We start from the raw sequence: 14967 nt of genomic DNA, 5'->3' as shown, positions 1-14967 counted from the left end.
CACAGGTCTTATTTGTCCTTTCCCATCTTATATTTGAGCAACATGACTCGTGGTGAAGCTAGACCGAAGAAGGAGCCAACGCTGAAGACTTATTGGACTTTTAGCAAAATGCATGGGCCATGCTAAAAACACATGGGCAAAAGGCATGGCCATGCTAAAAACGCATGGTCTTATGGAAATCATGTGAGCAGTTAATAAAACAAAGGGGGCCGACACTTATGAGAGGGAGACAATTTTTTGAGCAACTTTGGGCGATCTTGGGCAATTTTGGGGAGATTTCTTGGAGCTTTTGAGAAAACCAAATCATTGCAACACACTTTTGATTTCATTTTGTAAGCATTAAACATTTCCAATTCCATCGTTCTTTTTGATTGATTTTGTTCTTAGCCGTATGTGGCTAAGAAACCCTAATTTATAGTTCTTGTTCAAAACATGTTGATTTCTTGACTTGAAGCATATGATTTGATGTTTGATTTGTGATTCTGTTCTAGTGATTATGATTTTGTTTAAACTGGAATCCTTGAATTTGATTTGTGTTTGATAGGCCACTTTCATGAATTGAATTTTTGTGTAGGTAATTAACTTTTAGGGCACCTAATCGTTTTATTAAGTTAATAATGATAACAAACAATAAGTTTTCTTATAGTAGACATATATCACATGTTTCCCACTTCCGAGCGTATGAGAAGAAATGAACATTGTTAGGAAGCTTGTACAAAACTTAATGCGGTTTTTCAATACGATATAAGAGCGTGTTTAGGTTGAATTAGTAAAGCTAAGTCTAGTCAAATAGCGTGTTTTGGTTAGATAATTTGGCAAGCGAGATATATTAGAGCGTGTTAATATCTTTCAGTACCAACTTAGAATAGCAATCATGAATTACATCAAGTCAAAATCAAGTTGAACAAGGACATTGAGAACTAGAATTAGAACCATTCAATTAAATTGTTTACAAGTTTATTTCATTTTCTGCATGTTTTTAAAGTAGATTGCTATTTTATTATTTTACTTTTGCAAACAAAACCCCTTTTTTAATATCAAAGTATCTTGCACAAAGAGGTATAGACTTTTATCACGTGTCTTTGTGGTTCGACCCTGCTTGCCTTGTACTACTTTTTTAGTGCATTAAAATAGTGTATTTGGGGTCTGTTGTACCCCTATTATTTGTTGGGTCTTACACAACTAACACGGACCAACTTTATGCTTAAGGCCAAGGGATGAGCTAATGGAAATAGAAACTTAAGCGATTGTGAGCCTAGATAATGACAATAGCAACTTAAGCAATTATGAGCTTAGATACTCAAAATGCGAGGTGATGACAATAACAACTTAAATGATTGTGAGCCTAAATAATGGCAATAAAAGCTTAAGTGATTGTGAGCCTAGATACTAGATGTATGCATGTATATGTATTGTGATGAATGATATTTTAGGGTTCTCATTAAGCTTCATGCTTACCTAGTTGATTATAAATATTTTTCAGGTACTTCTTCTATTCGTGAGAAGGGCAAGACTCGACTGTACACACGCACATTGATATTTCCACATAATGTAATTATATTTTGATTTAAATGAAATAAAATTGAAAAATTTTATGGTAAAAATTTAGGACGTTCCACATATCATCCGCATAGATAAGGCATGAATAAGTTAGATCATTGTTCGAAAGACTAATGTCGTGATAATGAAACTTCTCTCAATCTTCCAGCATAGACACGTTAAGACTCTTCATAGCGACGATGAAAATAAAATATGAAAAAGGGCCACCTTGTCTTGACCCTTTTCAAATGTCAAACTCTTTAGTAAGTGAGTCATTCCCCAAAAAATCGAAGCTCTATAGGAAGAAAGATAACCCTTTTATTCAATATATCAATTCCAACCAAACTTCATTTGTTCAAAAATCGAGTCCAAATAACTCTAATTTAAAAGGTAGAATTTCGTATATGCCCGTGTTAAACATCTAAATATCGTATTTATCCGACCTAAATTCTAAATATCGTATTTGAACTTTTAATGTTATTTAATATCATATATACCCAAAATTATTTTTTGATAATTCTTATGATTTAATAATCATTTTTTATATTCTTAAATCATTAAAATTAAAATAAAAAGTAGATGGACCATAATGCCCCTTAACCTTAAATCCAATACAGATCACGTTGAAGTTACGATCACTGCTTCCCATCTCACGTAGCCTCCTAATAGTTTTGATCGCAACACGTCTCAACCTTCTATTCATCACCTTTGTTGTCAAACACACGCATCACACGACCTCAACTCTATTTATATTTCCATCTCTCTAATTTCGTTGATGTTGATTGATTTGTCCAAGTGAAGGTTTTCATACAAATACGTGAAGGTTTTCACATTGGATCCCATATTCTGATTGTTCAAGACTCGTATGAACTTTGTCTATTACATAACTAGCATTTGTGAAGCAAAACTGAGACAAAGAAAGATAAGATAGACTTCTAAGAACACAAATAAGATTGTTTTATCAAAAGATTGTTTGCAATCAAATGTCCGCAACAAAAACAACATAAAAAGAATTGAAATTTATCAAAAGAACCCAATCAAATGTCTGCAACAACAACATATAAAGAATTGAAATTTGTCATAAGATTGTTTAAGAAATTGTAATTGAAGAAAGGGTATTGAATGTTGCTTTCGTTGTGAAGGGTGAAGATACTTATAAAAATATGCTTGAGAGGCCATTTAGCATGATATTTACACTTGCTTCAGCGCCACTCTTTTTACCCATTTCTATCAAACCAACAATCGTTAAGAATTAGTATAAACACATCCAAATTGAATTACCTAACTCTGCCTTTTTTCAAATTACAATAACTTTCTATTGGATGTTCAAAGGGAAGAATCAAGATAGAAATGACCTGAAATCGAGAAGAAGATACTTATGTAATCAAAATTACTTGCAATTGGAGAAAACTCATATGGAGAATTCTTCAATATAACATAAGTGTTTATGATTCTGGGAACCAAGATCAAGTGTAATTGTGTTGCTTGCATCGAAATTACCTGAAATTGGAGAAACTGGCCAGCGACGGACAAAGGATCTGGAGGTGGGGAGAAATATGACTGATGTATCCAGGTTAAAAGGGATTTAAGATTAAGGGGCATTATGGTCCATTCACTTTTTATTTTAATTTTAATGTTTTAATAATATAAAAAAAGGATTATTAAATGTTAAAAATTATAAAAAAAAAAGATTTTGGTATATATGATGATAGGAAACATTAAGAAGGGCAAATACGATATAGTGTTTAAGCTGAACAAATACGATATTTAGAAAGCCAAAATTCTGCCAATTTAAAAAGTCAAATGCTTTATCAAACTCTACTTTGTAAATCACTCATTTTTTTCTTTGCTTTTTAATCTAAGTAATAAATCGTTTATCATCAAAGGTTCGTAGTCAAGAATATTTCTCCCTTCTACATAAGAACAATTTGTGATTAGAGTGACATATGATGTACCTACAACTTAATTTTGTGCTTTATCATTAAAGTGGAATTATGTATGTGTCATGTGTGAGTTCATTCAAAGGAAAATTAAATAAATAATTTTAGTTGCTTAATTATTAAAGCTTAAGTGATTCTAATACACATTATTAATCTTGTTTGTTTATATTTCTAAATTTGTTTGCAATAGTTAAAGTCGTTTAAATTCTTTTTAATTTCTCTAAATTAGACATCGTGTTTTGGTTTTGATTAATCATTTTAAAAAATTAAAACAACTTGATGTATAAAAATTTGATCACACATTTTTCTATGCATTCGACACCGTGTCCTGTCAATTTAAAAACAATCAATTTTATTTTTGACATATTAACGAGAACACGATCAAATAATATGACACAAAAATGGGACTCGAACAAAACATATTGCGGAAAATAACTCGTAAACGTTTCAGAACAGGGTACGCTTCAATTTTAAAATGAAAGTCAAACATGTAAGGTTTAGGTCTCAAGTTCTTTCCAAATCTGATACCAACCAACCTGGCTTCCATTGTCATCGATGTCAAGTTTACTAAATTAATCTGTACTGGCGTCACAGATTGTCTTACCTAAATCCGTGTCAACACTTTTAACCTCGCCGGAAACCCTATCAAATTGTAAACCCTTGCTACTCCGTGCTTGCTTCTGTGTGTGTGTGTGTGTGTGATTGCCGATTGGAGCAGGAAGATGGCGGTTCCGCAGGTGAAATTCCCACTATTCTTATGCGTGCGGGTTCTAGGTGTAATTGTGGCTGCTTTGGTTCTGATATGGAATATCAGCTATAGAGGAGGATTGGCTCTCATATCAGACGACAAAAGTCTCATCTTCAATGTAATTCTCTAAATCAAAATGTCATATTGTTTGAGTAGAAAGAAAAACCTTATTGATTCTTAGCTTTTTATGCTTGCAGAGGATTTAGGGTTTTATTTAGCAATGCCATAAACATAATGATCTAGCTCTTGCTTAAAACGCATGATTCGAATTTCAGATTCAAGTTCAATAGATCTGTAATTGATGATCTAATGTAGTTATGTTTAACTGTTTATTCTGCACCAATTGGCAATTACCAGACCTATTGTAGAGCTTCTGTTTGGATTTATAACTTCAGGCTTTAGTCACCTGCTAATGACACTTCCATTTCACTGATAGAGAAAATTTTGAATACGATCTGAAGAATCTGTGATTACTGTACTGCAGGTTCATCCTGTTCTGATGGTGATTGGCCTTGTTCTGCTGAATGGGGAAGGTAACTAACTGCATTTAATTATGACTTGCTATGATGACAAATGAAATGATCACACATATACTCACAATCATCTACCCACAAAGTCTTTTCTTCTTCATGCTTTAATTCATAGTTCTTGATGGATGTGATGCAGCCATGCTAGCATACAAAACAGTAACAGGAACAAAAAGTTACAAAAAGCTAGTGCATCTCTCCCTCCAGTTCATGGCATTTCTGTTTGGCATAATTGGTTTATGGGCTGCTTGGAAGTTCCACAATGACAAAGGCATCGACAACTTTTACAGTCTGCATTCATGGTTGGGGTTGGCTTGCTTATTCCTATTCACCATTCAGGTTCTCAAAATTTTCTTTCTTTCTATCATCTTTTTTTGGTGTTACTGATTCCATTATTGAATGTTTGTTTAGTGGGGAGCTGGATTTGTGACATTCTGGTATCCGGGTGGTTCAAGAAACAGCAGGGCATCTTTGATGCCATGGCATGTGTTCTTTGGAGTGTATATTTATGTGCTTGCTGTTGCTGCTTGTGCTACTGGGTTGTTAGAAAAAGCTACATTTCTTCAAACCAACAACATAATTTCACACTATTCCGCAGAAGCAATGTTGGTGAATATTTTAGGGGTTCTGATTGTTTTGTTGGGTGGTTTTGTTATTCTTGGTGTTATATCACCACCAAATGGCAAAGGTGATATTCTTAGAGGATCCGTAGAGTAAATAAATAGGAGTTGTATTTGATCCGTTTTTGGTTTTTCAAACTTGTGACTTTTTGAGTTTTGAGTGAGTAATCAATTAAGAAATATTATACGCATTTGTGCTGTCTGTGGTTATCTTCAGCTATCTTCTCTGTTCATGGTAAGCAACCGATCATAAACAATAACCCATTTTCCGTTTATTTGTCTTGAGGATTATGAGCATTACATTGAAAACGGATTTAATAATGACACACATTGTTTATACACGCTGTTATCCAAATATAGATTTGGTCATATTAAACTTGCGCATCTTCAAACATCACATATCTAGATTCTTTATTGAACATCTATTTGATGCATCAATAATAATGAGTAATAAAAATTATGATCTATATGTTTTGAGTATACATCGGCAAATCGTACTAAAGAATATGCATTTTAGAAACTGTTTTTTAATTTATTTATTTTTTCTATCTTTTATTTGTCATTTTAATGCCATCTCAACAACAAAACCTTCTATTTTTTATAACTAAACTAGAAAATGACTTTGTAAGATAATCAACTCTCACTTTTGTATACATGTTTAATATGAAAATTACACGAGCTTTTTAAAACTTATCATTTTGATAAGGTGTTGTTGATTTTTTATTTTATTTTATTTTGTACACATGATTTACCATTAAATTTTTATTTTTACACGATTTACCATTAAATTATGGTCTATTCAGACCAACATCATTCATTCACACCACCATCCATCTTCTGTCGCCACCATCCAACCCCAACAACAAACATTACCTTCCATCAACACCATTTGGCATCACGGTCACCAATCCCCACTATTAACTGCCACCATCACCAAGTAAATGTTGATGGTTGAAGAAATGATCATAAAATTGATAATGGTTGGAATATATGGAAATGACTAAATATCCACAAAACTTAGCTTAATGGTAAATTGTGTATGTAATTGTAGGTTTAATGCTATTTCTTAATCAGAAAAAATGAGTTTAGTGATGTTTCTTGAGCAGATAAACCGACAAGACCTATTATAGCATGTCAAAATGATATTTATTGAATAACAAATATAAATTTAATGGTAAATTGCATATAAAAATGATTAAATGTGTATAAAAATGATGTTTATTACCCTACAAAGTTGTCACGTTAACTTTTATACATCATTTTATCATATTTTCTTAATAATTTTTAGGACATATTGTGTCTATTTAGCATGCATTTCATATATTTCATTACATCGTTAGTTTTGGACAATATTACTTATTTAAGTTAAATTTGTGCAGTTTAATGTAAAAAGACAATGATATTTTCGAGCAACGATATAAGTCATATGAAAATCTTTGCACCCACAATTATGTAACAACGTTAGTGATCAAACACAAAGCAATATAAATGGATTTTGACATTTTTTTTTCTAGTATTACACGGTCTGATCGAGGAGTAAATGTGGTCCAATTGAGTTGAAATTCTATCGACGTCTTCCTAACTCATATATTTTTAATCCCCATCAGTCGGATTAAATCTAAAATAACAAAAAAAAGTTATTTCACTCCGAAATCCAGGATGATATGTATCGAAAAGAAAGTTACATTGCAAAAAAAATGTTATAATTCTTAGCATAATTAACATCCTTTTCTTTTTGTTCTAAAAAAATATCATTTTGTTATAGAATAGCAAAAGTAAGAAAAAATATTAGGTATGGTTGTGCAAACCATTGATGAACTAGTTGTTATTTAGTTGCTTGTCCCGACAAGCTTTTTGTTTTGTTGATGTCGTTATGAAAAAATTATTTCCTTTCAAGAGTCTTATAATTTTACCATAACATTATTTTTTGGTGTGTTAAAACCGGAAGCACTCAAAGTTTATTTATTTATTTATTTTTTAATTTTTAATTTTTTTAGTTATTGCCAATATTACATGTATCACAAATTTTCTAATTACTATAAAAAAAATTCGTAAGAAACTTTAAGTTTACAATTTTTTAAAAATTTTTTTTACCTTTTTTTCTTCATATTATATTTGTAACACCGAAATTTCAAGACAATTTTTCATTTAAAAATAATCGTTTAATTCTTAAAATACTTTGCTTAAAATCTCATTCATAATCGAATTACAAAACATAACTCCATTTTCACTTGCATAATAAACCAGGATCCTCAAAACATGACTCTTTCTCTGGTGTGTACAATCGAGTCGGTACCGTCCCGTGATCCTGAGAGAAACTTGAAACACATAACACAAAAACACTGTAAGCACGATGTTTAGTGAGTTTCCCAAAATACCACACATACACATATTAGCCACTCGAGACTATAACTTTGTGGGTCCGTGGACCCTACTCTATGAACCCTCTGGTTCTAACTCTGGGAACCTTCCGGTTCTAACTCTGTAAACATGCACAACATAAATCACATAGAAATAATGCAGTACAACACATAACATACAAATACTCTGTCACATAACTCTGGTTACCTACTCAAGGTAAAGTATAGTGAGAAGACTCACCTCGCGTATCTCGATAACTCGCAAATCCCGGAAATCACTCGCGCTCGATCCTCCGAGCTATAATTCTCCTATAACACAATATATCTCTAATTAACACTTTCACAACTAAGGTTGACTACCCCTATTAAGTCAACACTAGTCAACTCTGGTCAACGGTCAACGGTCAACTTTGACCGGACTCGGCGAGTGCACTAGAGCGACTCGGCGAGTCTATACGTGTTCACTGACTCCTTAGGATCCTCTCTGGACACGTCGAGTACCTCCCTGACTCGACGAGTTCCACCTGGCATGAATCGCGGGGCCACCACGACTCAACTCGCCGAGTCTCAAGAACAACTCGGCGAGTTCCAGCTCGACTCAGTCCACCTGTCAACCCTCTCTAACTCTCCCTGACTCAATGAGTCAACCCTTAACTCGGTAAGACCACTCACTAAGTGGTTATGGACAATCTTCATGTTACTCGCCGAGTCTGTTCTTCGGACTCGGCGAGTCTAAGCCATGCATGAACTCAAACTCACTCCTGAGATCAGATCCGTTCTAGTAACTCATAGATCCAGTCCTTCCAAGCACATTTATCACGTAAAGTTACAATCTTGGTGCTCATGCAAAGGTCCAAAGGCCTTATTTGATGATATGGTCTCTAGAATGCTATTCCAAGCTCATGGCCTCCATTAACACTCATAAAGCTTGAGGGAAAAGAGTCTCTGGACCTCTTTGGGTCCAGATCTAAAGCATCAACACAAAAAGAGGCCAGTTACTCCATGAATCATTCCACAAAAAAGCCCTAACTCTAAGATTTACACCAAGGGCTGAGAAAGGAACGGATGGTTACCTTAAATGAAGTCTCTGGACTCAGGAATCACTAGATTAGCACCTCCTTTGGTCTCCTCTTGCCTTGATCCTCTTCTATGTGCAAAATCACCCACAAGTAAACAAGGATCTTCCTCTTTTCTCTCACAAAACGCTCAAGGACTCTTTTAGGGTTCTCTCTGGGGTTGGTGGCCGCAAATGATGGCCATAAGCCCCTTTAAATAGGTCTCATACCCTGAAATTTAGGGTTTCATTAAACAGCGTGGACTCGCCGAGTCCACCTTTTGGACTCGCCGAGTCCGGACGCGAACCCTTTCCCAAACCGCGATCATACTCGGCGAGTTTGAGCTCCAACTCGCCAAGTCTCCTCACAAAACACCAAAATTAAGAAGAATAAATAATACCTGAGAATCCGGGCTGTTACAATATTATATGTATTTATACATGAAAAATGTTTAATTAAACATGCGTATCAGAAAAATGACAATTTAGGATAAAAACATAAACTTATTATAAACTTAAGAATTGTTTTATGAATTTTTTATTTACAGTAAACCGATAATAAGGTCCAAAAAAAACTTACAAAATTTCGATTTTAATACATAAAAAAAATATGTTAATGTAAAAATATATCTTTTAGAAAATTTAAAAAGTATACTTTTAAATATATTTAGTTATTTACCAAATATCGAAAATTTGTAATTTAACCTGAAGAAATCGGAAGCCCTAGCTCTTCAACGTGCGCCTACAACCCAACAGCCAGTACCGCCGACGATTCCCTCCGGCCACACCAGACGCCTATCAGCTCGATTTCTCCCGAGTCTTCTTCAGCTAATCGATTTCTCCGACGCCGGCTTCAGCTAAAGCTTCATTAACGTTCGATTTCTATCTTTTATTTTGAGTTCGATTTCTGCCACGTTCCCCTACAGCTTTATACGGTTCTGAATTTGAAATAGTGCTATAACCTTGGGTTTATGTGCTTGTATAGGTTGCACCTTCATTGATTCTAAAATTAGTTTTTGAAAATTCTACACTTTCTGCTTCTAGCACCAAATGTTGGAATCAATATGTAAATGTTTAATGTTTATTAAATTATTATTTGTCAGTTTATATTGATGATGGATAGTGCGAAAGTATTGAAATGGATATGCATTCCTAAAAGAAAGTATCACAGACAATTGATTTTGACTCTCAAAGATGATGCTAGAACCCTCTAGTTTTGTGGTTTGAAACTTAGGATTGTTTTTGATAGCTTTGTTATTAGAGATTATATTTACTATTTTGTTGATTGAGAATTGTAAAGGAATAAACAAGTAGGTCTTTCTGTTGTTTTTTTTTTGTTTTTCAAATAGCATTGATATGAATATAATGGATCCATTTGTCAAGTTGCGATGATTGATTGATTGATCTCCTTATCCTATATCTTACAGATGAGATTGAAAAAGCAGAAGCGTCATCGCAGAAGTGTTAGATTCTACACAACATGCTTTGGTTTCAGAGCACCCTTCAAAGTTTTGTGTGATGGAACATTCATACACCATCTTCTTGTTAATCGCATCACTCCAGCTGACACAGCCCTCTCTAACATCCTAGGTGCTCCAGTCAAAATGTTCACAACCAGGTTTCATAATCATTTACCTTTTTACCCTATTCTCTTCTACAACCTGTAACATCTCCAAAAATTCTTACACTTACATCTTCTTTCCCCCCCTTCTTCATCAGATGTGTTCTTGCAGAGTTGAAAAGTCTCGGTGAATCCTACTCTGATTCTCTTAATGTGGCCCGTGATCTTGCACCTGCAAGGTTAGTATCCACTATCCAGTAACCCCTTCAGCTTTTGCAATTATATTTTCATAAATTTATAAAAAAAGGAAAAGTTATATTCAGGTGTGATCATGAGCAGAGGAAGAGTGCTGTGGCCTGTTTAACAGAAGTTATTGGAGAAGACAATTCAGAGCATTTCTTTGTTGCTAGTCAAGATGCTGACTTGCGCAAGAAGTTTCAAGAGGTTTATTTTATACTTTCTTTAATGGTTTATGGAAACTTTAAAACTATATCTTATGCCTTACTATGTATGTTTAATGAATACAGAAACCAGCTGTCCCTGTAGTATTTGCACTTAGAAATGCTTTGTTTCTTGAACCTCCATCTCAGTCTCAGCAACAGTTTGCCAAATCTGCTGAAGAACAACGCTCACATATGAATGAGTTGGAATTTAAGATGCTTGTTAAAAAGAAAAAGAAAAGTTCAGTGAAAGAGGAATTAGGAGAAGCCTCTGATGAGGATGAAGATTTGTCAAAAAAGATTATAGAAGATCTGAAGAAAAATGCTGCTAAAAGGAATTCGGATGTGAAGGATAAAGTACAATTCAAGAGAAAGAAAGCCAAGGTTCTTCAGCATATTTCTTTGATGGTGTTCTTGAATCTTAGATATGTATAAGCGATTATAAACTCATTTTTGTTTTCAGGGTCCAAATCCGTTATCTTGTAAGAAGAAGAAAACCGAGAACCAAAAACCTGTTGCTAACAAGGTAAGTAACTTTTAAAATGAGTGTTTATGTTTGGTGGATGTGTTGATGCTTATTATATATGCTTGCATTTCATTGCAGGAAGGTAATGAGAATGAGAGTGCTGAAACAATAAGGAGCAGGAGCAAGAAAAGGAAGAGGTCTCGTAAGCAGAAAAATCTCACTGATTCAACTGGCTAAATCATGTTTTACATATAAAGTCTTCACAAGATGAAGTGATTTGTTTGTTTTGTGATGAAGTTGTCAAGAACTACATATGAGTAGGAGTTTTAATGTAGAGCTTAGGCTCAATTTTTGTAGTAATTTATGGGTTCTGAGTATTATAGCCTATTATAGTTAATTTATGCTAATGTGGGTTTTTTGTTAATCTGGATGCTAATTGTGAAGAGATGGTGTTTTTGTTGAAGTATTATCGATTAACGAATAACGATGCAAATAATAAGACATGATCAATAAGTAAATGTGGATGAAGAGAATAAAAAATCAATATATGAAACAAAGTTTTACCAGCTAACCTTTAACGAATAATGGTATAGCTGTTTAAATGTAAGATTTGGTGTAAGATTAACTTTTGAGAGTATGGGTGTAATATGAGTAAATGTAGTTGTACAAAAAAGAGCAAAAAATTATGGATCAAAAATTGATATTTGTAACATGGACGTCTTCTAAATGTCAAAAAACATAAGGCGCCGTTGCCGGGGATCGAACCCGGGTCACCCGCGTGACAGGCGGGAATACTTACCACTATACTACAACGACATTTTTGATTGTTTTGTATTATCTTATTATAAAAAGAATACGTACAGCTTTTGCTATGAAATTCTGGCTCGAGCATTTTTAGCTTAATTCGCTTTTTAGCTGAGTTGATGTACACTAACCATAGTTTTGGATTTTGTTAATTCAAATGAATAAAAGTCGAATAAAATTGTTACCCACAAGTGGGAAGATGGGCTTTATATAGTAATTGAGAATATGATGTGTATAGGTAAATATATTCAATTTGAATCATTACTCCATAAGAAGATAAAATGTTTGTGTATGGTGAGATTGAAAGGACACCATATCAGTTATGTGATTCTTAAAACCATAAATCTGCTTGTTGAAAAAATGTTTCTCCTAAGTATCCAATATACTACTCGATCAAAATGTTTGAGTTTTATATAAATAGAGTTCATGACCTAGCACAATATTGGTTAGCGCAAATCTAGATGCACGAGATGATGTCCCATATCCAATAGCTTCTTGATAAATGATTTATTTAACCGAATACTTCATTGAACAAATGCTAGACATCTTCGTGAAAAAGACGACATGATGCATATGTGCATAGATTACACGAGTTGATAAATGTTCATCAAACGACGTTGATAATTATTACAGATGTTACAAGTACCATGCCATTTTGTTTGAAAAAACAGAAAAATATTGTAGCTTGTTTGGGAGGAGAGAGTTCTTCCCTCTCAACTCACTGTCATATCAACTTTTATATTTTCTCTCTCTTCTATCTTTTCCAACCGACTACATATGAAAACCTTATCTTTTCCAACCCACTCAATCTACTTTCACATTATTATTTTTTATTTAATTAAATTAGAAAATATAAAATAAAATAAAATATAACATTTTTTCATTTAAAAATTATTTTGCTAATTTAAAACAAAAAAATTCTACAATGATATTAAAAATAACATTTAATTAAAAAACCACACTACAAAAAAAAAAAATACATGATAATTACAAAAACACAATAATTAAAAAAACACACTTAAAAAAAAACAACATAATTTAAATCCTAAAACGATACTTAAAATTAACTAGTTATTATCCAAAGTTGTAATGTAGACATGTTCAATGTAATCAATAAGATCAGATCGAAGTTGGTGGTGGGTTTCAACATTGTCATAACCCGTGCAAACATTTTTAATATATCTGAATGTCCTTTAAGGACCCCAAAAGCACGTTCTACGTCATTTTTTTGTTGATTCTTGTGCCGCCTTGAACCATATATTTTTGTCGGTTACTGGATATGGATATGCCTTCACAAATACAACCCATGATGGATATATTCCATGCGACATCTCCAAATTCACGTTCATTTTAAAAAATTTATTTATGCTTATTTGAAAATCAGAGTATTCATTTTAAAAAAAATAATATTGCGGAATTTGTTCCCAGAAAATATGATAATTATATTATCAAAACATTTCCGAAGAAATATATTTTGTTTATATTAAAACTTTGGGATGTCATCGTCAATACAGAAAGATAAACATAAACAGACCTTACATTCATTTACACTAGTGATTTACATCTCCTTTAATCTCTCAGTGTAATGTAGCTTCGTATCGACACCTGTGATACAAATAAACTGAGTGGGTCAGGTTGGGAAACCTGGTGAGTAAATAGGGATTTCAATCCTATATATACATATATATATATATATATATATATATATATATATATATATATATATATATATATATATATATATATGTTTTAGAGCTCACAACATATACAATTTCACCTCATATAAGCAATTTTATCCCACCCCGTCGATACCCACAATGACACGATCTATACTCTCGGATCTAAAATTAACCTCTTTACCTAATCCATACTCCCGGACTGGGGACAATTGACTATGTCCAATTCCTGCTCTCGGATCAATAACTATGCCCATTCCATACTCTCGGACTAGGGACAATTGACTATGTCTAATCCATGCTCCAAGATTAATGACAAATAACTATGTACTCTCCATACTCTCGGACTAAGGACAAATGACTATGTCTAATCCATGCTCTCGGATCAATAACTATGCCCATTCCATACTCTCGGACTAGGGGCAATCGACTATGTCTAATCCTTGCTCTCGGATCAATGAAAAATTTTAAAGTTCGAATCTCCGTGTATATCTCACCCATACTCATAAGTGGATACTACCCGATATCCATCTCAATTAGTTTAGGTTTGTCTTACACCCTAAATCATCATATATTATCAGATATGCTTTTAACAAGTATTTCAGGAAATAACAAATATTTCACACAAAAACATATATTTAATACTTTAATCAGTACTTGTATTAAAATCATGTTCATGAAGGGACTATGCGCTCACTTGTTAAAGTGATGATTCCAAACTCAGGCAGCGCTCCGCTTCTAACGATTATATTTTCCTTCGACGAAACCTAGTATCATTACCGTTAGATTTTAGTCTAATATTTATAGCAAATTTTTACGAGAGATATTGTTTTATAAGTATAAACAATATTTTTCAACCACAATGTACAGACAGGGGCCAGACATGAAACACCGGAGAGCAGGACCATTTTGGCATTATAAAACTTCTGAAATCCAACAACCCTATGCGACCCTTCAAACCAGATTCCTCGTACCGCGAGTAGTTAAAAGATATTATAATAACACTTTGTATATTATATTTTATAATATATTTATTTTTTTATAATTTCATAATAACGATATTGAACTTAAACATAAGCTATACTTAAAGTAGGGTAAACATAACTCATTTACGGGGAAATTTGGCTAGGAACCGGGCTCTACAGGGGCCGAACTTCCGAGTCGAAAAATCTTCTTCTCGGAGCCTTCTGGCGCTCCGGGACTTGCTTCTTAGCACTTCGGCTGGGTTATGG

At 33.5% G+C, this 14967-nt stretch overlaps 2 protein-coding genes and 1 non-coding gene across 3 annotated transcripts; 2 read left to right on the top strand and 1 right to left on the bottom strand.

Moving 5' to 3' along the window:
• Positions 1-4015: 4015 nt before the first annotated feature.
• On the top strand, positions 4016-5565 carry CYB-1 (cytochrome B561-1). The gene is made up of 4 exons (XM_079025554.1): positions 4016-4345; positions 4712-4760; positions 4894-5093; positions 5166-5565. The coding sequence occupies exons 1-4, from the start codon at positions 4202-4204 to the stop codon at positions 5469-5471; spliced, it is 699 nt and encodes a 232-aa protein (XP_078881680.1). The 5' UTR covers positions 4016-4201; the 3' UTR covers positions 5472-5565.
• A 3915-nt stretch (positions 5566-9480) lies between these two features.
• On the top strand, positions 9481-11679 carry MEE21 (PIN domain-like family protein). Its single transcript, XM_079025552.1, has 7 exons — positions 9481-9661; positions 10216-10406; positions 10508-10588; positions 10673-10793; positions 10877-11173; positions 11253-11315; positions 11394-11679. The coding sequence occupies exons 2-7, from the start codon at positions 10216-10218 to the stop codon at positions 11490-11492; spliced, it is 852 nt and encodes a 283-aa protein (XP_078881678.1). The 5' UTR covers positions 9481-9661; the 3' UTR covers positions 11493-11679.
• Positions 11680-11999: 320 nt separating this feature from the next.
• On the bottom strand, positions 12000-12071 carry TRNAD-GUC (transfer RNA aspartic acid (anticodon GUC)). The gene has a single exon. It is a non-coding gene; the product is annotated as a tRNA-Asp (tRNA).
• Between the last annotated feature and the right edge of the window lie 2896 nt (positions 12072-14967).

The sequence above is a fragment of the Lactuca serriola genome, chromosome 2, assembly GCF_051521515.1.
Source record: "Lactuca serriola cultivar US96UC23 chromosome 2, Lser_US96UC23_V15, whole genome shotgun sequence".
In the NCBI taxonomy this organism is placed as follows: Eukaryota; Viridiplantae; Streptophyta; class Magnoliopsida; order Asterales; family Asteraceae; genus Lactuca; species Lactuca serriola.
The sequence above is the reverse complement of the archived record's forward strand: the minus strand, read 5'-3'. Positions and strand labels throughout refer to the sequence as shown.

Excerpts from the sequence above, each read along its gene's own strand:
- CYB-1 (XM_079025554.1), top strand. The coding sequence starts at position 4,202 with ATGGCGGTTCCGCAGGTGAAATTCCCACTATTCTTATGCGTGCGGGTT. Across the intron at positions 4,761-4,893 it reads TGTTCTGCTGAATGGGGAAG|CCATGCTAGCATACAAAACA; the intron begins GTAACTAACTGC and ends GATGTGATGCAG. Across the intron at positions 5,094-5,165 it reads TATTCCTATTCACCATTCAG|TGGGGAGCTGGATTTGTGAC; the intron begins GTTCTCAAAATT and ends ATGTTTGTTTAG.
- MEE21 (XM_079025552.1), top strand. The coding sequence starts at position 10,216 with ATGAGATTGAAAAAGCAGAAGCGTCATCGCAGAAGTGTTAGATTCTAC. Across the intron at positions 10,407-10,507 it reads GTCAAAATGTTCACAACCAG|ATGTGTTCTTGCAGAGTTGA; the intron begins GTTTCATAATCA and ends CTTCTTCATCAG. Across the intron at positions 11,316-11,393 it reads AAAAACCTGTTGCTAACAAG|GAAGGTAATGAGAATGAGAG; the intron begins GTAAGTAACTTT and ends ATTTCATTGCAG.